General features: G+C 33.8%; 1 protein-coding gene across 1 annotated transcript in view; it reads left to right on the top strand.

Moving 5' to 3' along the window:
• Nucleotides 1–20164, top strand: part of LOC129231094 (sodium-dependent glucose transporter 1A-like) — a 35501-nt gene extending 15337 nt beyond the window's left edge. The window contains exons 2-5 of the mRNA XM_054865340.1: nucleotides 516–624; nucleotides 7933–8059; nucleotides 16716–16877; nucleotides 19182–20164. Coding sequence (XP_054721315.1) covers nucleotides 553–624; nucleotides 7933–8059; nucleotides 16716–16877; nucleotides 19182–20164 — 1344 coding nt within the window. The 5' untranslated portion in view covers nucleotides 516–552. The remainder of the gene's footprint in view (nucleotides 1–515; nucleotides 625–7932; nucleotides 8060–16715; nucleotides 16878–19181) is intronic.
• The last annotated feature ends 5615 nt before the right edge of the window (nucleotides 20165–25779 follow it).

Here is a 25779-nt window from a genome sequence, read left to right as displayed (position 1 = left end):
ATGTTAAAGAGAGCCTGCGATCTTTACTGTGAAGCTATATTTCCTTTAAAATATTATAAAGTTTGATAACAGACTTTATAGAAAATTTAAGAAGCCGCCGATTGTAGAAAGAACAAAACTTTCTACCAAGTTTTTAGCAAACATGCGAGAAATTTGCTTAAAAATCTATAGCAGCAATTTTTTCCAGTTCATAAACGTAAAAAGCTGGAACAAAAACTCCTTGTATTTTCAGTTAATCACTTCAAGCTTACGTATTACAACGAGCATCAGGAGTTATTTAGATTCTTTTATTTTTTTCAATAACTTTGACCTTTAAAATATCATTTTATATCAGGTGTTTGTTTTACTTTGTCTGCAAAGTAAAATCAAACATTTGTTCAAATAATTTAATTTTAAAAACATTTTTTTCCACGTCGTTTGACACCCTTACTTCCTCCATAGTATTGCATCTACAATAACTGAGTTATTTGAGTGTTTTTTCTTTCCAGCTGTTATTTTCTTCCTTTTTTTCCCAGGAGTTTTGCAGCAAGCAAGCTTCCGACCGACTTGAACATGATCAGATTAACTCCGAAACGTTTAAAAATACTAAAAACATTCAACTTTTACCTCTGCTTCATAGCGTTGGTGAGTTTTAAACTGATTTATTTATACTTTTATTTTCTGTACGTGTTCTTTTCTGAAAAACACTTACCTCTCATTAATATTTCCAACATTTCCTGATACGTCGTTAATAGAATCTGGAAATTTATTAAATGATTTCTATAAATGATTCACTCTGCGTTACAAATATTAAACCTTTTTTTTCTTTTTATGAAACTCTGAATGTAATGAGAGTAAGTGATTCTGTATAAACGAAACGTGCTAAATAAACTTGCATGTATCAAAACCAAAATGGTTTATTACGCACCGACTTTGTAGGAGAGACATGAGAAGTGAACTCTGATTTAAATGTCAACAAGACTTTGTTTTCTGTTTTTGAATTTTTATTTTCTAATTCTTCATCATGAAAGGCTGGTTTAACTTACAGAAAAGTAGATGCCTTTTGCCTCACTAAATATTTTAAATTTTTTACTGAAATGGTCACTAATTATCTGTCCAGAGCTTTACAAATATTATCATCAAACCCAGCAAAATGTACTTTGATGCAAGAAAGGACCGTTATAGATTCACAAATAGTTCATGTGGTATTTTTTTTTCGTGCCAGAAACAAAGCTTTTCTTTGAGAGCATTGTTTAGAGGCTACTACAAACTTATCAAAATAAGCTTAAAATATGATTTTTTGGAATAATGGTACGATGTACATAAACACACACACAAAAAAATACTGACCTATTATTTTCTGCCGAAGAAAACAAGATTCAGATATCTTAATCTAAAGGGCATGTTTCATATTGCAGTGTATTATTGGATGTATTAGTTATTAACACTTAAATGCCTAATTTGTCAAAAACCTTATAAAAAAGTTTATTTATTTATTTATTTTTATTTCTTGTTTAAATCATAGGATTGCAACTTTGTCACGAAAAAAAAGTGATCGAAATTTGTGGAACATGAATGCAATATAACATACGTTATCTACATGAAGAGTTGAAAGTATAAAAGCACGGAATAAAACTGATTTTTTTTTCTTTGGTTTTAATCAATGTTAAGGTTTTAAGTTGAAGGTATTAGAACAGCAGTACAGTCAGGGTAAAGAAAAACTAAACACTCGTTCGTGTTCGAATGCAATTAACGTGTAAGAAGTCATTTTTTTTGGAAATAATGTACTACTCTATATAATTATGTTATTTAATAATTGCTAAGGGGTCGTCTTCATATTAAAATATGCATCAACTTCAACATATTCTACGAGAACCCCAATTTTTAAAGCATATTTATGATTAACATCATCATTTCCCTTTTGTATACCAACATTTGTTAAATTTGCTCCGGTTATTGCTTTACAGTTAAATTCAGAAAACAACATCTTGTAATGTTAACAAGATTTTTGATACTTTGGCATATAATACCTAAACCAATAAGGGTACAGCAAAGATTAACTTTTTATTTGAAAGTATGAAAAAACCCCAAAATAAAAACATCATTTACGACACAAAAAATAAAATTAATATCTGCAACAAATATGATCTGAAACTACATTATGTTTTGATGGAATCGCAATCTAGAAGAGATTTGATATGGACATCCAAAATTTGAGCATCCAAACTATTCATTAGATTTTATGACATGCTAAAAATATCGATTCTGCTTCCGTTTGAGCGGCCGTAAAATTCTGCTAACTAAAACAGTTTGCAGAACTTTACGGCCAGTGGAAGTTTTACCATCAGTGGTAGTTGATATCTGTATAAAGAATGATGAAAGCTGGTCAACAGATGACTATATACTACAGAAACTGAGGTAAAATCTAGGGTAGAAAATGATATCTATAGGCCTTTTCCTTCATTGGTTGAGCACTATTTTTTATTACTGTGCACATTACCCACAAAACTAACAAACTGTTATCTTGAACTACAGTGGTGGTAAAAAAAAAATTGCATCCACCGCGCCGCAAAAGAGAGGAATATCATCCCGACTACGTTCAACACACAGTCAAGCATCCCGTATCCCAGAAGATTCGGGGATGTATTTCTGATCAAGGAGTTGGTGAGCTTCACTTTGTGCAAGGAACAGTAAACGCTAAGGTGTATATTGGCATTTTGGAGGAGAAATTGCTTCCTACTATCCGGGATCACTTTACTTCAATTCCAAACGTCATTTTCCAGGATGATTCTACTCCGTGCCATAGGGCAAAACTGGTAAGTAACAATTTAAAAACCTTTATCCTGCCATTAGACTTAAATTGACATGGGGTTAAATATTTTTTTTCCCTATAAACTCACACGCAGGTTCAGAAATGGAAAAATGAGCATGGGGTCAGCAATTTGCCTTCACTGTAAAAAAATTCCGAAACGTTACTGGGTATTTCCATGTTATGTTTCGGGATTTTAATGGTTTTTATACACTTCTTGGAAAAATCAAGTATCATTGTCAAAAAGTTTCCTGAATTGCTACAAGTCGCACGAATGCAGAGACTGTTGCGAAAAATATTTTTAGCTAACAGCTTGAAGATTAACTGAGCGTATTTATAAAGTGTATCGACTTCAGCTCGATTACGGCCTGTCCACGCTAATTAAGCTTCCATAGGGAGCGAATAAGTATGGACTACGTTGCTTTGCAAGAATTGTTGGCGAGTAAAATTCTCGTTACTTACCAGCAATTCTGGCTTAGTTTTGGCCATGTTTGCAATAATGCTCTTGGAACTTCCTGATAAATCAAGAAGATGCCGAGCTATTATATTATACCTTCTTAGGTTTACTCGATTTTTCTAGAGACATGACTGGCTTTTAACGTGAATTTTTCAGGATGCTTCCAGGATAATGTCAGGAAGGTTACTGAGTTTCAGCGAAAAACGTTCCTGGATTTTGCAAGATATGCTGCTGGCAGAAATTGGGCACATCAGCTGCCCATTATTTCCCAGGAACGTTCCTGAATCGTTTTTACAGTGTTGGCCCGGAAACAGCCCCGATCTACGTAAACAGTTATCGGGTTCCTGCTGTTAATTGATTATTTTATCAGTTTTGCAGAATTTCACATACATTCATCGTTAATCGGTCAACCAAAACTTCTCATATAATCCCATTGTTGTGAAAATGTGAGGGTGATGCAATTTTTTTTTACCAACACTGCACTGTAAAAACGATTCAGAAACGTTCCTGGAAAATAATGGGCAGCTGATGTGCCCAATATCTGCCAGTAACATATCTTGCAAATTCCAGGAACTTTTTCCGCTAGAATTCGGTAACCTTCCTGATATTATCCTGGAAGCCTCTTGAAAAATTCAGAAATCTTCCCGTTTAAAACCAGTCGTGTCCGTGGGAATAATATCTTGGCATTTTTCTGATTTATCCAGGAAGTTAACAGAGTATTATTGTAAACATGGCCACAGTAGAAAGTAAGTAACGAGAATTTTACATGCTTGCAAATCTAGCAAAGCAATGCAGTCTACACTTTTGCTCTCCTATTGGGAGTATAATTAGCATGGACGGGCCGTACTTGAAGTCAAGTCGATACACTTTATAAATGCGCTCAATTAATCTTTAAACTGGGAGCTAAAAATATTTTTCACAACAGTGAAAAGTCTGCATTCTTGTGACCTTGTAGCAATTCAGGAAACTTTTTGTCAAAAATACTTAATTTTTCTAGGAAGTAGATAAAAACCATTAAAATCCCGAAACGTGACACGGAAATACCCAGTAACGTTTCGGAATTTTTTTAGTGTGTATTAACTCAAACTTGCACTAAAACACAAATCATGTACAGTCATAGAAAAAAAAAAAACGAAACACTCGATCGCATTCAAAGACTATTGACACTAGAGACACGTGTGAGGTGTCATTGTTTCAGGAATAAAAAGTTCTACATAATTAAGTTAAAAAATTATTGTTAAGGGGTCGTCTTCATATTAAAACGAGCATCAACTTCAAATTTTTCAATGAGAACCCCCTTTTTTATCACATATTTGTGATGAGCATCCTTTTTTAACTTTGTATGCAAAGTTTTGTTTAATTCGATCCAGCCGTTACTTCAGAATTGAGTTTTGAAAAATTCCTCTCGTAATGTTAAAACGTATTTTGATATTTTTACTCATAACACAAAAACTAGATTAGGCAAGGCAAAGATTGTTTTTTTATATCAAAATATAAATCGACCCAATAATAAAAACATAATTTACAACACCTAAAATGTAATTTTAGTTTTTTTATGAATTATTTTAATATTTTTTGAAAAAAATATGATCTGAAACCATAATAAATTTTAACAGAAAAACAATCTAGAAGAGCTTTCTTGCGGGAATCCAAAATTTGAGCTCAAAATATTCAGTAGTTTTTGCACTATGCTTAAAACTTCATTTTTTCTCACTTTAGGGGACCGTATACTTTTTTAAAACAGAAATTATGAAAGTTGGTTTCTTCGTAAAAAAGGAAAAAAAAATGTTCAACAAAATAAGCAAACCAATTATAACGTGGTTTTTCTACATTAGAGTTACGTCTATGAATTTTTTAAATGCATAAATTTATTCGCTGTCTCTGCAGAAAAACAACTCAATATTGCAACCGTCAGTTTTTTGTGGATATCATTCAAACGTCAATGTGTAAATAATGCGAAACACTACTTTATTGTTTAATAAAAGAATATTTTATAGAACTTTTTTAATTAAAAGCTACACTTAAAATAATTCTGTTTTTTTTTTTTTTTTTGCAATAGACAGTGTAGAATTAATGGCTCTTCCCGGTAATAATTTGCTAAAAGGAAAAACTATTGCCTTGTCTAAATCGGGAATAAGCAGTCGAAAAATAGCCGACAGTGTGAAGTTCCGCCTTTAACAGTATCCAGATGGGTCAATAGGTAATATTTGCTCTTAGATAAGTTTACTGGTTTTTAGGAGTTATTATTATTATTATTTGTAAAGTGTTTGAATAATTTTCAATGTGGTGGGGGAGGAAATTTTAGCAGCAGTAGAGGGCCGCGTGCTTGAGCCTCATTCTGCACGAAAGTAGTAGTTGTAGCTAATTGTGAACTTTTTTTTTTTTTTTGACTTCGTCAAAAATTTAACAAAACATTCATTTGCGTGTTAGATTAAGTTGAGTTTTTGTCTATTCTTAATTATAATTTAAATACTTTTTTTTCTATTTATTTTCTCGGTCATTGTCCGTGCATTTCACATTACAACTATTCTCGCAAGACAAAGATAAAACTTCAATTTTTTTTTTTAATAACTCGGAAAAAAAGCGACAAAAAAAAAGAGTTATAAAAAATTATTGTTATCAACTACTAGATGCCTATCTTATTAAATGCATGTTTTCAGAATCCAATATCTGAATATTCGGCTCCACCTTTATGACACTGGCACTCGAATTCAACTTTCTGGTCCGATTCTTTAAGCAAACAACGGGCCACATGGACCAGCTGCGAGCGTTTTGGCTCGCATCTCCACTGCAGTGAGTCCTAATACTGGGCACAACAGCCCTGCACCGAACATCTGGTTTGACCGAACAATGAAGCAGGTGTCATGTCATTGAAGCTGAGAGTGCCTAAAAACTGGTGGATGAAGAAAATTTATCTCACCCGTGAGATGCCGTAAACATACCGCAAATAAATTTACTTTACCTACCAGTTTATTCGCACTCTTAGCTTCAATGAGGTGACTTCTGCATCTCGCACGATTAGTTTCGATTCCTGTCTACGAAATCCGTAGCAAGGACGAAGTTGTAGTTTCTGGATAGATTAAACTGATCTGTCCCGGGTTTGCTTCATGTAGTATTGCTGTAGGTGCGCCACCCTATAGTCTCACACTATAGGAAATGTTCATTTGCAGGTATATAGTACGCAAAACAAAATCAAATAATACTAAGCTTTGTTTGCATGTGCTAAGTTACAAAATCGGAGAAATGACAAGAAGTCTGATTTCGGTTCGCCTTGGTTTAAGCTAAAATAACTTTTGTCTTTTAAAATTACGGGTTGGACCACCTCGAATCTCATTGCTAGAAATAGTAGTGGGAAATTACTTTCCTAAATTGCTTTTAAGAGCCATTACATGTTTAACTAAACCGCCAATCGTGTTATGCTTTTTTAATATACCACGCATTATGATCTTCCGCATCAAATTTCGATTTGAAACAAATTCTCTCTCTCTTTTTTTTTTTTTTTTGATTACAAAAAAGCCGCTAGAACAATTACCATGTTTGTCCACTGTGTTAATTCATATAACCAAAATTTTACCAAATAAAGTTCGAGTATGAACAGTTTGCTCATTAACGGGTATTCATATTCTCCTGTTTCTGTTTTATTTTTCAGATTGATACTTCGTTCATTTTATGTATATAGAGCAAATTTTCACGAAATAAATAAACCTTGCTTCGCTCAAGTCTCCAATATATTTAATGCTGCGTCTTCCCACGTTGTGCGGTATATTTTTTACATTTTTGTGTGCGATGGCCCAAACTTCTTTCGATGTTCTGCGAAATTAAAAACGCGCAATTCCATTTGACATCAAAAGACTTTCTATTCATTCCAAAATAAACCTGTAACATAGCTGCAATACATTTATCAAACAAATTCACATCATGATTCTAGGTATAAGGTTTGATATTTACATTTCTTTGAGGCTACTTTGCTGAATGATTATATAAGCAATCGAATAGGTTCATATTAGAAAAGGCAAAAAGTTCTATTAATTTTAATTTATCCTTATTCGATTTACTAAACAACGATCTATACGATGAACCGGTCAAACCCGGTCTGTCATTCTTAGGTTAATCCTGCTAGACAAAAATCTGTAAATATTTTAACTTTTTTTTTTTTTCAGAAAAAAAAAAAAAAATTTCGACCGTAAATCGCTTTTTGGCGTAACATTGCCGGCCCAAAAAGTATCGAATTACGGAAAAAAGAGAGAATTTCAAAAAAAAAAACTTGAATTGAGCTGGATAATCTCGATCTTTTCTTTTTTTACATTCCGTTACTTGATAAGCCGTGACCTTGAAAGAAGCGTTTTCAATGTGGTGACGGTCCCTAAAACGTTTTTCGTTAATAACTCCTGTTCTACTGCACGGAATGCAGTGAAATTTCGTACCCTGGCTGTATTTTGTGGTCTAAACATAATTATGCAGCAAAAGATAGGGGTTCCTATTTGAAAATCAAGAGTTGGTGCTCGTTTTGCTTTGTATATGGTCCCTTATCAAAATTTTACCTATGTAGTTTTAAAGAAGACTTTAAACCAAGTCGGATGACACCTTTCTTTCCTTTTTAGCATGTATACTGGCCGAATAATTAAAAGTGTTTCGTTTTTTTTTTCTATGACTGTACCATTCAATCTCCTTTTCTTCTTTTTACCAGGGAATGTTAATGGCCATACCAGGACCGACTCTGTTGGATTTACAGCATCTAGTAGGCACAGATACGAAAAGTATTGCCTTTATATTTACTGCAAGATCCATCGGGTATTTAACTGGAGCTCTAGCAGGTTAATAAATCTTTCATTTATATTTCAATCCGTTACTTAACCAACTAGTTTTATTAATTGTGTTTAACTACTTTACACTTTAAGTTATTGAAAGGTCTGACTACGTTGGGTTTAAAGTTTGTTCTTAAATGATATATCGGTCTGATTTTATAAATTCGCAAATTCATATCATAAAAAAAAAGCTTTATTCATAGAAATAGATAGTCATAATTTCAAGACAAATGTGTTTAGATTGGAATAAACTTTACTGGAAGTAATTAAAAAAAATTTTTAAGTTCTCCTCACAATGTTTTACATACTCTGTTTCATAAACGTCAAAAAATGCTGAAATGTTGTGAACGATGAAAATGTTGAAATTTTGCTACCGTTGTGAAAACCTTTTACTTTTTATTTCATTTATTTGTTTGAATACACCCGAAACAGAACCGAATGAGAAATACATGTAAAGTTACAAGGGAAGTAAGCCCAAAACGAATACGTTAACTTTGATAAAAATAATAAAATAAGTTTTTTTTTCATGCAAAACACAATTTTTGCATGACGTTAAAAATATTTTTTCCTGTTTCCATTAAAATTTATCTTCTTTCCTGTATTCTGATTACTCTAGAATGGATCATAATATGTCCGTGTTGGTTTTAAGTATTTATTTTGTGACATTTATTAATGTTATTTAAGAAGTGGCTTTCCATTTTGCGAGTTAGATTTGAGGTTATAGGTGGATAAAATGAGATCATGTGCTAGGGCAAAGGGGGAATTTACCCGTTTTGCCTTTTTCTGTGCAAATTAGTTGAAAACTTATCAGTTCAGCTTATTCTGTAAGTGGTCAGGAGTACAAAAAGAAAACACCTTTGCCGTCGTGAGATTCCGATTACATACGTCACCAAGTGTAACTGGCAAACAATATTCTACCTCTATCCCAAACCACATGGACCTGATGGTAACTGAACCTGAAGCAACTGCAGAAACACTTATCTTAAATAGGCCTAGTGATTTGGATATCATTGTCTGTCAAAGCTGTGAGCTACGTTACACTGTTAAAACCAGGAGTGCCACAGGGGTAAAGAGTTTCACCCTGGGGTGAAGAAACAGTGCCTCATGGTGCAACAGAGGCTAGGAAGTGTGGTCAAGGTGCTTTTGGTTCCTCAGTGGGTCAACGACGTTAACAAAAGTGCTAAAAGACCATTTAATAGGAGAGCAATCGTTGCGCATGCGCTCTGACTTATCGTCCAACGACAACTTCAGTTTGAATGGCGAACGAAAGAAGTTGCAATGATGTTTACTTTCACATTGAATGAAGTACAAAACTGAAATTTTCGTGGATTAATCTTCGAAATCTCGCGTAAGTAAAGGCATTTGATCATATTGTAGCACTTAGAGCTTTCGAACATATTTAAAGTGTTTGAAGTATGTTGACAACTGCTTATTGTTCCGTTTACCTTATTAAATGTTTAATATCTTGCTATTTATATCCTGCAAAACTGTTACCTAAAACTATCTATCAGTTACTATCTTGAACAACAACAACATTAAAAATAAAAACGTTTGAATCAGCTGATAATTGAATAGCTAATTCCGGAATAAAAATGCATCAACGTAAGCAGCCTATATACCAATGTCTATTTTTTCTCAATGAAATAACTACGTTGAGGAAACGAATAGAGCAGCAAAGGCGGGGGGGAAAAAAAAACCTCGTGAAAAGAAATCTCTCTCACTAAGTGTTAGACTGATGAGTTTCATATCACATCGTGTTTTGGTTAACGTATCTTTCTTAGGCGTTATTGCATGAAGCGAATGTAGTTATCTACTCGGTTTTATTTTTTATTTGATGGAAAACTTGACATTGGAAAGATAGGGCTTTTAAATTAGTATTTATCTTGTACGCATAAGGATACTCAAATATCGAATCTTATAATAAGTATTGTTATGTTACGCTCGATTAAAATTTTAAACGTTTATGAAACGCTTTTATTTTCCCATGATTCTAATCTAATGTTTCCTAATATTTCTGGTTGTTCCGGCAAATGATTGATAAATACCTTCCCTGTTCATTTTCAATACGGATCATGCAGTAAAAGTTGTCAACAACATATTAATTACTGAGCAATCCAAGTGTGAATATAAGAAAGTTAGTGCACGAACAGACAAATAAAAGTCATGAACACTTCTAAACTATGTTCGAAAGTTGAAATGTGATCAAATGCCTTCGTATATATAAATCAAAATAAATAAAACACAATTGTATTCAAAAACGCACACAACACGGCAGGGGGGGGGGAATCTCTATAGGAAGCAATAAAGGTGTCATTTTTCTCACCCAGGGTACCATCTTTCACCTACAGTGCACATTGGGTGAAGGGAGCCAGTTTTTCACCCTCGCTAAGAGTGCAATTTCGGCTCCGTATTGGGTGCCGCTGGTGAACAAGCGATTCACCCCAGAAAGGTGCCAAACGCAACCTGTAGTTTTGACAGTGTATTGTCTAAGTTGATTTAATCTCCTTATAAGTTCCTACCCACTTTATTGAACCTACTACATGGGCAAAGTGGGTTTTTGGAACAGTTAGGTGTTGTTATGACTTTCATACTAAAGGGTCTTTCAATTGGAGTGGGTAGATGTTGACGGCCTGTGACGGCTATATTGTTTTGGTTACTGCTTTTCAATCTTCAAAATTGTTTTTCTGTCACTTATGGCCAATCACCATGCCAAGTTTAATGTCATTGAGCAGCACGCTTAAATGATAAACCTTTATTATCAAAATTAGTGTTCGTTAGTGCAAGCGTTGTGCGCTTTGCGCTCATTTTACGATAGATGCGGTGGCCCTTCACAGCCCCATATTAGACGACAGTAATCGACACGAGGTTCACTAGGTGACAATGAAACACAAAGAGTTACTGTTTATTGTGGATTTTGTGCCAGCGGCGGCATTGGTCCATGACGACATGTAACTCCAGCAGGACGGGGCCACGAACCACACTGCGGATGCCACGATGGACATTCTGCGTGATCGATTTGAAAAAATGGTTATCTCTCAGAGGTGACTTGAGTTGGCAACAAAGATTGCAATTTGACCTAGCTATAATTTTTCTTGTAGGGTTTCTTGATGTCAGAGGCCTATATAAATAAGCCCGAATATACCGATGCCCTTAAAGCCCAAATAACAGAGGTCACTACTCAAATCCAGCCGGGTCCATGAAGCAGAGTCATTGAAAATTGGATCACTCGGATATGTGCCACCGTGAGAAACTGCGGTTGACATTTTAATGATGTTATACATCATACAAAATAGCATTCATGGGATGTTTAAATAAAAAAAAAAGAATCTTGTTGATACCTCCCACACAACTTGTTTTATTCTATTTCAACATATACATGCTCTTGTTGAAAGATCCTTTAAAAACAAGAATTTTTTTGACTTTGTTCTTTTAAATGTAAACAATGATTACTAAAGAAAATCGTGAATGCTTAAGAAACTACCAAATGTAAACATAAACTATATTTTTTACTATCAAAGGTAACTTACCTGCTTTGGACTTACTTTCTCTTTGCGAAACATTTTCTGAATTGTAGCACGTTACATGAGTACAACTTCTCACTGAATTGAAAAATATTTTTAGCTGCTAGTGTGAAGATAGACTAAGTTTCTTTGATACGGGGTGTTCCACATCTAGCACCATTTCAACAGTGTCAGATGGATTACTCTTCAATCGAGGGTAAAACGACGTCTGTGGATACGGGACCCTTGGAGGCAAATTAGCTGCTTGGTCTAATTCTGCCATTGCATCGGCCATGTATTCTGAAACGCTGAAGAAATATCGAGCTAAATCCGGACAGTGCCAAACTATTCCTCCAAACATACCAAATATTCGCGGAAGGTTCCTGATTCATTCCAGGAACGTGACTGGCTTTTACGCGAAAGGTTTCTAAATTTATCAGAAAGATTACAGATAAATTTCAGGATGGCTACTTACTTTTAAAGGGATGCTGTCCGGATTTTTGCCAGATATGATATTAAAAAGCAGGCACACTAGCTGCACACTGTTTTCCAGAAAAAATCCTGACATTTTTTTTCAGTTAATGCCATCTTTCGACTTCCAAACTTTTCAATCAAAACAAGTATAAATTTAGGATTGGTGTCATTGGGACGCACACACAGCGAAACTTATTTTTTTGTGGTTGTATCTTCGGTTGGTACCATTGGGAAGAAATGAAAGGTGGAGAGAGTAAAGCCTTTTATTCTTGAAGCAAAGATCCTGCGCCACATGATAGCATTTGAAGTAAAGTATTTGAAGAAATCAGGTTTCTTTCACTAGTTTTACTCAAAACGTGCCGTCAATTCATCGTAGTTGAATCGTGTGACTTGGGATACTTGTTATAGATTTACCTAAGCCAATGATTGAACTTGCTCCCTCCAGTAATTAATTCCTGCTCTTAGGTTGGTTCCCCCTAAAAGCTCTGAAAAGGTTCCATTTAGAAAGAAACAGAGAATGTTTAAGTTGGTATGCGACTTGATAATTTTAAATACAGCCTGATCAACCCTAAAGTTTCAGAAAATAGATAAACATCTTGATAAAATTTGAGCAGTTAATCCGATGACTTTCTCGGTTTTTTTCAGTTTTTTAGAGTAGAAATCGAGGCAGAATGGTTAGATTTTTCTGATTGGATATTTGTTTTATAAAATAAATGACAGTAAGCCTATCTATCAACCAATGGTCAAATTTAATACAGCATGAAGCTGAACTAGAAATTAGTTATCCGGAAAATTGAGCAGAAAGGTAGGTAACTGATGAATATTTGAAAGAACAAAAGTTGTAATAGTTGAAGATGCCTGAAAAATGCAAAAACCTGCAAAAAAAAAAAAAAAAGTCATCAAGATTATGAGAAGTTTCAACTAAAAGGGGGAAATCTTTCAAGTCAAATCTTAAGAAACTTTCATATTTCTCAACAGTACTTCTGAAGAATATAAAGGCGAAAAACATACGGGTTTTGGATGTCCATAGAAGTAGTTGACGTAAAAGTCTTACGATCATGAGAAAAAAAACGCAGAAAAGTAGCTGGCATTTATCAGACTGAACAAATCTATTTTGAGACCTCCAGCATCGCCAGGTAATTCTAAGGTTACATGTTAACAGGTAAATAATAAAGGATAAAACTAGGCAAGTCTTGATTTTAGTTTTGCCACTCATCTAGAACTTAGTCTATATTGATTTACTTTTCTGTGTCTGATTGTTACTCTTTTGAATGAAGAAGAAAGAAAGAAAGATGATCGAAGTAGCAAAAAAAAAAAAAAAAAAAAGCGAAAGAAGAATAAGAAAAGCAAAATAATAATAATAATAATAATAATAATAATAATAAAAAGAAAAAAAGAAACCACGAAAAATATGGTCGAGAAAGTCAAGAATTTGACGCAGGTAAACTTTCAGTATTGTTGGATGTCACATTTTAAATAGATGTGTAGAAGGAATTTGTTTTTTACTTCAACGCAAATATTAGAGCAATATCCACATAATTTAACAGTCAGTAAGCCTGCAGTATAAGTCTACTAGGAGAAGAGTTCGCAGTAAATATTATGAACTAGGAGACTCCACTTCCTGCCAAAAGTTCACCTGCTTTTTAGTTCACGGAGTAAGCACCAAACTGAAACACTTGAATTTGTTGAAATCTATTTCAGTTTTACTTGATTTCCTTTACCTTAGATTTTACATACTGATCTACTTCCTTATTTGTGACGTAGATAAATACCTACGTAAGAAGCGAAGCAGTATGTTAAACATATAAAAAACTGCAGTAAAATTTGTTATAGCCATTGAGAAGAGATAAAATGGAAGTAGTGAAGACTTTCATTCATGAAACCAAAACCCCAAGTCACGTGATAGATTTAAAGCTAAGCATTGGAAGAACTCAGGGTTCTTTCGCTTATTTCACGCAAAACGTGCCAACCATTCGTCTTTGTTGCGTCGCGTGACTTAGGGTCAGCTTTTGCTAAGCCAATGACTGGACTCGCTCCCTCCATTTTAATTCCTTCTCTAAGGTTATAGCCTTATCCGATTACCGAGCTTACCGTTGACTCCCGTGGTTTATAGAATCATCTGAATATGAACCTTTAGCGCTCACTCCCGCGGTTTAGAGCGCGCGTACTAGATTCCCCACATCCCGGGTGTCTGTTGGATCACTAGATGAGAGCGGTTTTAATTATTTCTATAACTCAAGTTAACAATAATACTGGTGGCTATGAATTAAGGTTATGCCTTATAAAATCTAATGAATTTTTTTTCCTACAATTGAAATTGATTAACTGTTTTGATTGCTAACAAACTATTATTTCAGTTGTCTAAAAAATATTTATGCACCTACCCGTTTGAATTTTAGTGCACTGAACGTAAGGTGCTTCTTCTGAAGCAACTAAACAATTAGAGTCTCATAGTGTCATTTGGGATAAAATGGCCAGTAAAGTGAGTAAATAGTTTTGGCAAAATATTTTTTTAATTACGTGTGTGACTGAGTGATAACCTAGAGAAAAAATCTCCCAATCCCCTATCCAACGAGACTTATGGCGATGAGTCACGGCGGAGCAATTGATGTTCTCTGAAGTTTAAGGACTGCTCTGTGGAAAAAAAACAAACTTGTTATAGATGAAAAAGAACCATATTTTAAACAATAGAAATGAATTTGGGAATAAACCAGGAACTTAGAAGTACATTGAGAATTTTTAGAGTCAACAAGCTCCACCCGTTTACACGTTGAAATATTAGTCCTATGATTATATATAAGATTTTCTTCGGGCAATATCATTTCTGAAAACTCCTGTATGCTCTGAGTAATTAAGTCACGACCCCTTTGTAACTTCATTTTTTAACAACTTATAATTTACATTGTAGCAAAATTTTTACCGCATGTAAAAGTCATTTATGTATATTTTACCATTAGGATAAAATTATAACCTAAATTTCACGCTTCGTTACACAACCGTTTTAAAAATTCTTTTCACTCATATCCGAAATCAATGGATAAAATTTAATTCAAATCAACTTTGCTTTCTTCGTTGCACATTTAACTCCATTTCGAAACATGACATTTAATCGCATACATATACACTCTTAAAACTACAGGTTGCGTTTGGCACCTGTCAGGGGTGAAACGCTTGTTCACCAGCGACACCCGATAGAGAGCCGAAATTGCACCCTTAGCAAGGGTGAAAAACTGACTCCCTTCACCCAACGTGCACCGTAGGTGAAAAGATGGTACCCTAGGTGAGAAAAATGGCACCTTTATTGCTTCCTATAGAGATTCCCCCCCCCCCGTGTTGTGTGCGTTTTTGAATACAATTGTGTTTTATTTATTTTGATTTATATATACGAAGGCATTTGATCACATTTCAACTTTCGAACATAGTTTACAAGTGTTCATGACTTTAATTTGTCTGTTCGTGCACTAACTTTCTTATATTCACACTTGAATTGCTCAGTAATTAATATGTTGTTGACAATTTTTACTATAATCCGTACCGAAAATGAACAGGGAAGGTATTTATCAATCATTTGCCGGAACAACCAGAAATATTAGGTAACATTAGATTAGAATCATAGGAAAATAAAAGCGTTTCATAAACGTTTAAAATTTTAATCGAGCGTAACTTATCAATACTTATTTATAAGATTCGATATTTGAGTATCCTTATGCGTACAAGATAAATACTAATTTAAAAGCCCTTCTTTCCAATGTCAAGTTTTCCGTCAGATTAAAAATAAAAACGAGCAGATAACTACATTAGCTTCATGCAATAACGCCTGAGAAAGATACGTTAAAACACGATGTGAAACTCATGAGTCAAACGCTAAGTGAGAGATTTCTTTTCACGCAGTTTTTTTTTTTTCCTCCGCCTTTGCTGCTCTGTTCGTTTCCACTACGTAATTTCATTGAGAAGAAATAGACATTGGTATATAGGCTGTTTACGTCGATGCATTTTTATTCCGGAATTAGCAATTCAATTATCAGCTGATTTAAACGTTTTTATTTTTAATGTTGTTGTTCAAGATAGTACTGATAGATAATTTTAGGTAACAGTTTTGCAGGATATAAATAACAAGACATTAAATGTTTAATAAGGTAAACGGAACAATAAGAGTTGTCAACATACTTTAAACGCTTTAAATATGTTCGAAAGTTCTGAGAGCTACAATATGATCAAATGCCTTTACTTACGCGAGATTTCGAAGATTAATCCACGAAATTTTCAGTTTTGTACTTCATTCAATGTGAAAGTAAATTTCGTTGCAACTTCCTTCGTTCGCCATTCAAACTGGAGTTGTCGTTGGACGATAAGTCAGAGCGCATGCGCAAGGAGTCGCTCTCCTATTGAATGGTCTTTTATCACTTTTATTGACGTCGTTCACCCACTGAGGAACCAAAAGCACCTTAACGACACTTCCTAGCCTCTGTTTCACCCAGAGGCACCGTTTTTTCACCCTTGGGTGAAATTCTTTACCCCTGTGGAACTCCTGGTTTTAACAGTGTACGATTTCGTTGATTATTCACTAGATCTTATTATTATTATTATTATTTACTTACTTATTTATTTTTATTTTTTTGGATAAAAGTAATTATTTTTCATAAGCAAGAACTGTTACATTTGTTTAATAATCTTTGTATATAAATTTACAGGTGGTGTGGTGTTTGACTACACAAAAAGCAAATTGGCACTCCTGACAGGTGGAAGTATACTGGCAACAATAGCAACTTTTTGCGTTCCATGGAGTACAAGCCTTAAAATGCTTATTGGATTGATGGTTCTTATCGGACTGTCACTTGGAGCACTAGATACAGGTAACTTATAAAGCACAGTGAGGCAGTGATAAGTAAAGGGATGTTAGTGAACTATTTAAAGTTTCGAGTAAATCGCATTTAAAGTTCAGATCCTAGCTAGGCTTTCATTAAAAAAAAAAATCTAAACCATTCTGTACAACATCACCTACCAGGATTAATAGTACTATCTCTTGCCCCAAGACGGAGGGGAGGTTTACCTATTATGTATACTGGTAATCTCCAAATTTTTAATTTTGTCACTTACATCCCTTTGCTTCTCACTGCCTCATATATTAAATCCAATTGGTTGACAACTTACTTTTTCCAGCCCGAGAGATTTTTTTATTTTTTATTTATTGACGAAAAGGGAAGTATTTGAATTTTTATGTTCACCCTGAATGTGGATAGTAGTTAATTAATAAGTATTTGTTTCCTAAATTTAAAACGAAAAACGTCTTAATGAGGCTTTAAGCCTTAAATATGACCTTATGCTTCCACTAAGTCATACAAAAGATATAAGTTATTTTCGCCAAAAGACATTGATTACGATAAATATTTTGCGCTTCACCAGTAATCTCAGGCAATGATCATCACCAGAAAAACATCCGTTTTCCCGAAGTACAAATTCAATCTTTTCCAGAATTTATAAATTGAAAATGAGCTCAAAAATGTAGATAAGCTCCCCCCCCCCCCCTCCTAAAAGAGTCTTTAGCACTATATCTTCAAATTCCCAGAATTATCCCATTGTATAAATCAATGAAAGTTTAAATTATGATTGCTGCGCACTTTCATCAAACTGAATTATATGAACAACTCTTTTTTATCGGTTTGTTGTTAAATAATTAAATCATTGTGTTGGAAGCTTAATAGGGTGGGTGCACCAGTTGTGGCCTCTTTCACATTCAAACAAGAAATACTAAAAATGTTGACGACACCAAATAATCCTAAAACTTGTTTTATACTCTGAAGAGCTTTCTCAAAACTATGACTGTGAGAGGTCTAGAACGTTTCCTCTGTCTAGATGTAGGATACACTTGTCTGAAAGTCAGTGTCTTTTTTACTACTCATTGTTAAAAAAGTGTTTCTTCTTAATCTACTTACAGCAACATTAGTTTTACATATTTTTAGCTATTGTAAAGTGTTTCCTATCAAGGTAAGATCAAATTTCTGTGTCATCTGTGTGTTCTCTATTTTTCTTCATTTTGTATCTTATGTGTATAAAACAGTCTGGCCGAAACTGAATCATAATCCGTATATTTTGTTAGTTGTAGCCATAGCTGTGGCCACAGCTAGGTTATTTGCTCGTTCAGTTGTGGCCTTCAAGTAAAGAGGAAACAATCTTTTTAATTACTTTTCGACTTACAAGAATATTATAACCACACCAGTAAAAACATATGTATCTCTACACGTAGCTTGCAATCCCTGCTGATTGGTTCTCAGAAAATTTCTTCGAATTTAATTTATTTTATTATGGGATCAAAAGCTTATTCTACATCACGCTTCTTTGTCAGCTTGTCTTTTAAGCACCTCTCCGTGAGGCCGTTTACCCGATGAAAGCTTTCTCTAGAATAGTTCAAGGTAGTAGCTGTAGGGCCAGGGGCGTGCACAAAAATTTTGGGGCCCGTCACTGATGACTTTTACGGATCGCCCTCCATATTGTTTGCCCCTACGTGCCTACATCTATTTCACCTCTCATTTAAAAAATTTCGCGCCTTCTTCAGGATCGGGCCCGGACTAACAGATGTCCCTTATTCCCCCCGGCCCCCTGTTCAAGCTCCTATGCAATCAATTCAGGAAATGTTTTGACAAAGATAATTGATTTTCACAGGAAATGTGTGAAAACCCGTCAAATCCCGAATCGTTTCACGCAAATAATCACTGAACGTTTCGTATTTTTTTTTAGTGTTACTTCTCCCTCCTTTGTCAGATGTCACGCTAATTTTAATTGAAATATTCTTATAAAAAGGCATGATGTCACCCTTCTTATTACCTCCTTCACCCCTTGTCACAAATTGTCACGATTTCATAACCCCCCTCCCCATCCTCTCCCCTGGAAGCGGACATCATTAATGAAGAGCCCCATATCAGTGTCAATGAAACATTGATGAAGAAACATCGTAATGTCCCAGACGGCATTTATAACAGCTTTAAGGTTTGGCATAGCCATTGCAGTTGCATCTTATGACACAAATTACTGTCATTCTTTTGAAACTAAATGGTGTACTTTTGATGTGACAAGAGGAAATAAATCCTAGTGAAAACTAGTATTTCACTTATGAACATATTTAATTAAATTTAAATTGATGAATAAATTATCTTTTTCAGGTTGCAATGTCTATTTCCTGAATATGTGGGGTGACGAGAGGAGATCACTCTATCTAGCTCTACATTTCATGTTTGGCGTCGGAGGATTGATTGGACCACTCATCGCTGCCCCTTTTCTCGGCAACTACAGCTCAATTGCTGATGATCCTGCACATCATACTAACAGAAGCGAAGTAGAAGTATCAAGTCCATCATATTTTTATTCAAGTAGTACTGATTTAACTCTTGATGAGATTGTCACAAATGTCAATTCTATTTACTCCATTATTGGTGGCATTTCTCTACTGGCAAGTATTATCTTTATAACCGTGACCTTGTTATCAAGGTCACAAACAATAAATTTTCAAGAGACAAGCAAAGAACAATTTCAGAAAAGAAGTTGTGTTTTTATGTGTGTGATTATTTCACTTTTCTCGCTATTGATCTTCGTTGAAACTGGAACAGAAATCGGTTACCCTCAAATGTTAACTTCTTTTGCTGTGAAAGGAAAACTGCAACTATCTCCAGCTACTGGTTCATATATGACATCTGCATTTTGGGCTGCTTTTACGGTAGGAAGGCTGGTATCGATCTTTTTAGCCATCAAGTTGAGCAGTTTTACATTGCTTATAACAGACATTGCAATTGCATCTGCAGGTGCGTTAGTATTTTTAATATTCTCTGATCAGGAATGGGCATTATGGGTAACATCTATTCTCTTAGGATTTGGTATATCTTCTTTTTACCCATCTGCAGTAAGTTGGCTCAACAAATATATAAATGTGACGAATAAAATAATATCGTTATTCGTTCTCGGCTACTCGGCCGGCGATATGACGATTCCCTTTACTATAAGTAGATTCATTGATGATGTCCCAGAAGTTCTTTCTTATGTGGTTGTAACTTCATGTATCTCCATAGCAATACTTGCGTCAATATTGTTCATAATATTAAGGAAGGAAAAATTGAAAAATAAAATAGTCGAAAACATTGCTTTACAATAAATTATTATTACCTCTATTTTGTGGGCTATTTCTTATACTGTTGACAATTTTCAAAAGAACGACGATTAATAATGCCTGTATCGATGTATTTTTTTTTTCTCTATAATCAATATTTAAATATTAAGGACCATGGGGACAGTATGCTCTGCATAACTTCAGATATGTTTTCGACGCGGACACTTAGCCTCCTTTTAGAACACATTGGGCACTTTTTGGAATATGTTTTTTATACACTTCTGAGAACACTTTTCTGAACACTTGTTTGGAAACAGGTTTTGGGCACTATCACATGTCCCTCTCCTTGGAACACTTTGTTGCACACTTTTTAGCACTTATAGAACGCGCCTTTGCTTACTACCGGTAAGGTTTAGTTATTTTGCAGCAATCTCGCGTAGACAGCTGGCAACCGCCACCTGGCAACGGACAATCTTCGCGTAGGGAAGACCATCCCATCTTGACTGCATTTGTGACCCCATCCGACAGAGGTTTATTACAGCAGAATTAATAGTCGTATCATATTGAGGGACTCTATTGACTGTTAGCAAAAGAAAGCTGTTGAAATTATTTTTGTACGAAACAAAGCAGTGTTTTAACAAGTGCTCCAAACTTTTTCCCAATCTGTTCTCAAATGTGTCTTCCATTTGCTCTCAAATGCGTTCCCAAGTTGAGTATTCTCAGCGGCCCAGACAACCACCTATCTTTAAAAGTTATCTACAAGAGATCCACTAGCCATAGAACTGGATATGAGCCAAATACAAAACATGTGCATGGGATGTCCGAATGTCTAATTGAATATCCACCAGTGGTCGAAAGGTTGAAAATTTTTAACTTCCAGTGACATCCAAAATATCCAGACGTTCTGCGGCGATCTCAGAGATATGAAGGGGATATTCTGGATAGCTCATGCACATGTAGAGGATATTTCTTTCCTATTCATAGGATGTAATGTCCAGAAAGCTTTTGGATGTCTTTATAACTGCTTATAGATATGGATTTTTGATCATATAGATGTATAGGAGATATTAGAATCGATGTTTTATAGATTTCATGTTTTTAAATATATTTTAAAGCTGGAAACAAATTTACAGGTTTAAAACACGCAACTTTTTGTGTATTAAAAAATAAGTTATTTGGAAAATATCTTAAATTTGCTTTCTCAATGCAGTGACGATCCTTTTTACTGATAAATATGAATTAAAGTGTTATATTTGCAAATAACTTATTTATTGATACACAAAAATTGTGATTTTGAAACCTGTAAACTTGTCTACAGCTTTAAAAATATATTTCAGAAAAATTAGTAATAAGTTTTAAATAAAGTCTTCAGTCATAAAAGTCATTTATAAACTTTTCTTCTTTTTTTTCAATCTTCAAAGGAGGAATTTTCATTCTATACCTACCTATAAAATATTTTTTTTTTGCATACTGTTCTAGATTTTTTTTCATCGATTGTCATGAATATAAGTGTTATATTTGCAAATAAATTAATTTATTGATATAAAAAATTGTAATTTTTAAACCTGTAATCTGTTTACAGCTTTAAAATATATTCCACAAAATTTAGTAATAAATGAAGTCTAGATTCATAAGTTATTTACAGACTTTTCATTTTTCAAAAATCATCAAAGGATGAGTTTTCATCCTGTGGGTACCTATAAAAGGAGTTTTTACTTTTTCGCATCTGTTTCAGACTTTCCAAGTAATTTGCTTTAACCAATTTTACAAGTTAAAAAGTAGTAACTCTTTGGTGTCGATGAATAAATCACCTAAATTTAGCATCTCTGCTAATAATAATTCGGAAAAATGTTAATAACTGTAGTTAAGTGCGAAAGCTTTAATACTTTAAGTAACTTATTTGGCACCATGAGTAAGATCTGTTCCTGATACTTATGAATAAAAGTGTTAATATTTGTAAATAACTTATTTGCTGATTAAAAAAAAAAAAAAAATCTTAAAACGTGTAAGTTTGTCTATAGATTTAAAGTATATGCCACAAAAATTTTAATAAAAATAACATTCTATTTACAGGCTTCACAGGCTACACACATTCTGTTGACTTGATGATCCTCAAAGGATGAGTTCTTATCCCTTGTGCACTATAAAATGTTTTATTGCACAGTGTTACGATTTTTTCCAAATACAGTCAAGCTCGCCTAATGGAATAGCCAGTCTTCCACAAAAATTAATCTAATATGCCGGATATTCTATTAAACAGAATTAAAATAGACATAAATGGTTCTGTACATTGAAAATGTATTACATTAAGCAGGATATACAGTTAACCGATATTCTAATAGGCGGGCTCGACTGTATTTCCCCCTCTTTTCTGCAAAACGGTTCCTATTTCCTCTAAAAAATGAATTAAATTTAATCTTAGTTTGCAAATTCTAGTTTTCTGAATTTTGAAGTATCATTTTCTTTTTGGAAGTTTTATACTTAATAAAGCATAATACTTAATAAAGTTTAGTTTATTTGATAAGTGTTCAAAAAGAATTAACTATAACACTAAAATATTATGATGCATTGTGATTAATGCATGTATAATCTGAAAAAAATAATAGACAAATATGAAAATATTTATTTTGTTTCATATCTCTTAAAAGATGTCGAATTTCAAATCTGAAAACTGAACTTCAATAAAATTTTGATATTCCTAGGCAAAATGACCTACCTTTATATGCTCCTTCCCTTTACATGAGTTACACACAGCAATCTCTACTTCTTTTAACTAAATTCTGCGTAGTGAAAAAAGCTTTAATGTCATCAAAATTACTGTAAAATGTTTTTATTCACTAACATTTTAAAAAATGCATACAAACAAAACATCACAATTGCATGAAAATTTGACAGGGACAAAACATCTATGTTTGTTTTCAGCAATCAGGAATTGCTTCTTGTTTTCACTTCACCGGTGAATGATGTTAGTCCTTTGATTTTTGAAAAGAAGCCTCGGGAGTACCACCGTTGACTGGCTCAGGTCCTACTTCTCCAGCAAGCACGGTCTAAACCAGCAGCACTGACCACCAGAATCCGCTCCTGCTGTGCGGTTGCTTCTGTATCCTACACACACACCTTCAAACATACACACGTCTTTACGCACACACACGCCTTCAAACATTCACATATCTTTACACGACCGATAAGGAGATCACCACCTGTGTATGAGCTGCTACTGGCTGGCGTGTTTGATTCAAATGGTTTTAATGTTCCGCGCTGCTTCGCTCGTAAAATTGAAAATATTTAAAGATTGACAGAAATTATGACTAAAAAAGGTAGTATGCATGGGTTTAACGAACAAATCTGATTTCTAAACGGTAGAGCGTAATTTCACCCCAATATCGGAAAAGACACAATGAACTATTTCCTTCATTTGGTCTCATCTTATTTCTCCATTGTCAAGTAAGCTTGCAGTCGAGTATACAATACTCAAGAAAATTGCAGCCATAACTACAATTGCAGATGTAACTGGCGTGAAGACCTTTTCACCAAAAAGTCCAAACTGTTCCAAAATATTTGAATTAAACATCTCCCTTTTCTAATTTTTGTTCTGAAAAACAGCCAAGAAAACTTTTTAATTCAAAAAATGAGAAAATTGCAAAAATAATAGACTGATGCTGCATAAAGCATGTGTTTTCACATTTGGAATTATTAAATTATAAGATATACTTACCTTATATGTTTGAGTGTTAAAGGATATAATTTTAAAAGATGTCGAAAACACAGAGAACAAACATAAACGAGAAACTACATTAATTTAAATAGTTCCTCCTGAATGTTTTTCTCAGTAATTTTTCCGCTTGGTTTTTTTCTTCTCTGCTAAAATAAAGAAATAAATATTTGCTATCTTGTTTTTCATAACAATTTATGAATTATATATTTACATACTTGACAAACACAGGATACTGCAATAAAAAAAATAAAAAAAACTGGCTTGACAGAGAAGGAACATAAAAAAGAAACTACATCAATTTTAGTAGGTAGTCGCGGTAAAATATTCCTCTCCGGATGTTTCTCATTCTCTATTTTCTCTTTCATACTATAAAATAATTAAATATTTGCAAAAGAATAATTTGTATATTGTATTATGAGTATTTAGTGTCATTCTAAGTGCTCGGTAAAGTGTATGTCAACAAAGTTGATGCTCTGAACTCGAACTAAGAGCTACTTGGTATGGCACTAGTGAAACCTACACATCAAATACATACAATGTGAAATTTGAAGCCAAACTTTTATGAGTAATAGTTGGCTAACTTGGATTCATATTTAATTGTTGCAAAATTTACAGCATTCAGAGACTTATAAAACATTACGCTAATTTTAATATGTTAGATTTTCCAAAAACTTGATACTTAATAACCCCGTCAAATCCAGAAAACTCATCTACATTCTGGCAGGACGAAAACACCTGAGAGAAAAACTTTACATATGCACTCTCATTAACCTGGCATTTTTAAACAAAACCACTTTTTAGTCAACAGTGGGCTGAGTTTTCAAGCAAATATAATACCATTTGAATTTAAATAAAACAATCGGGAAATTGAAAAAAAAAATCATGCCGAAAAATGCTTATTATTATGGAGGAGTAAGTGAGACACTTTTAATACATTGGTAAAACCAAAATTCCAGCATATGAGATTTCATAGCTTTTAGGGAGAAATAATTTTAATAGTAGTGCTCATCTTGCTAATGTAAAAGATGAGGTGCTAAAACATGAATGCAAATAATAAACCCAGCATTGGGCCTTTTTGTGCCATCCGACAACAAGGGGAAAGACTAAAATGCAATCTTTATCTTTATAAAGCAAACACATATTCAAGCAATGTGAAATTGTAAAAATTAACAAACTGGATAGATGTTTTGGGGGAATGCATGCTTAAATCGAATGGTTAAACTGAACATTCATGAACATAAAAATTTCTAGAAAATAAGCCTTAAACATTTCCACAAAACAACTTTAGAGTTTTAATTCTTTCAGCAAAGTAACACAACACATGCAAAGAAATCTAAGTTAATACCTAGCCTACTTGCAAGATAGATTTTTATGTTTAAAAAAATGAAAAGTTAACATTGTGGAAGAAATGCAGATCGAACATACACGAACAGAAATCAAAGTTAGGGTACCTGTGAACTTAACTCCTCATTAGTGAAAAAATTATCATTGAGTAAAAAAAAATACATTTACCAGAAACAAAGAAACATACCAATAAAGAAAAGAAAAACTTCAAAACAGTTTAATACTCCACTAAATTTTTAAAACAGCAAACAAAGTAGCAATGGCCGACATTCAAATCAAACGGAAAAGCGGTAGGTAACATACAAACACTTAACTTTTGCTGACCAACAAATGTTCTAAAATGTGAAAAACACAAAATCAGCAGCATCTGAAACACTTATCTGAGAAAAGAAAATAGCTATATTAATTAATGTAGTTACAGCAAAGAAAAGTATCCAGTACAAAATTGTTACCACCGAACTCACGCCGTATCGCGATCGCGATTTTGTTGATAAACAATGAAGTTTAGAAGAAGAAGTGTTAGTTTTCTTAGTTTAGCACATTTTAAAAGGAAATGAATTAAAAAAAAACTCACCTCAAATCAACAAAACTTTAAATTAAA

The sequence above is a fragment of the Uloborus diversus genome, chromosome 10 (assembly GCF_026930045.1).
Source record: "Uloborus diversus isolate 005 chromosome 10, Udiv.v.3.1, whole genome shotgun sequence".
NCBI classification, from domain to species: domain Eukaryota; kingdom Metazoa; phylum Arthropoda; class Arachnida; order Araneae; family Uloboridae; genus Uloborus; species Uloborus diversus.
This window is presented reverse-complemented; position numbering and strand designations above follow the sequence as displayed.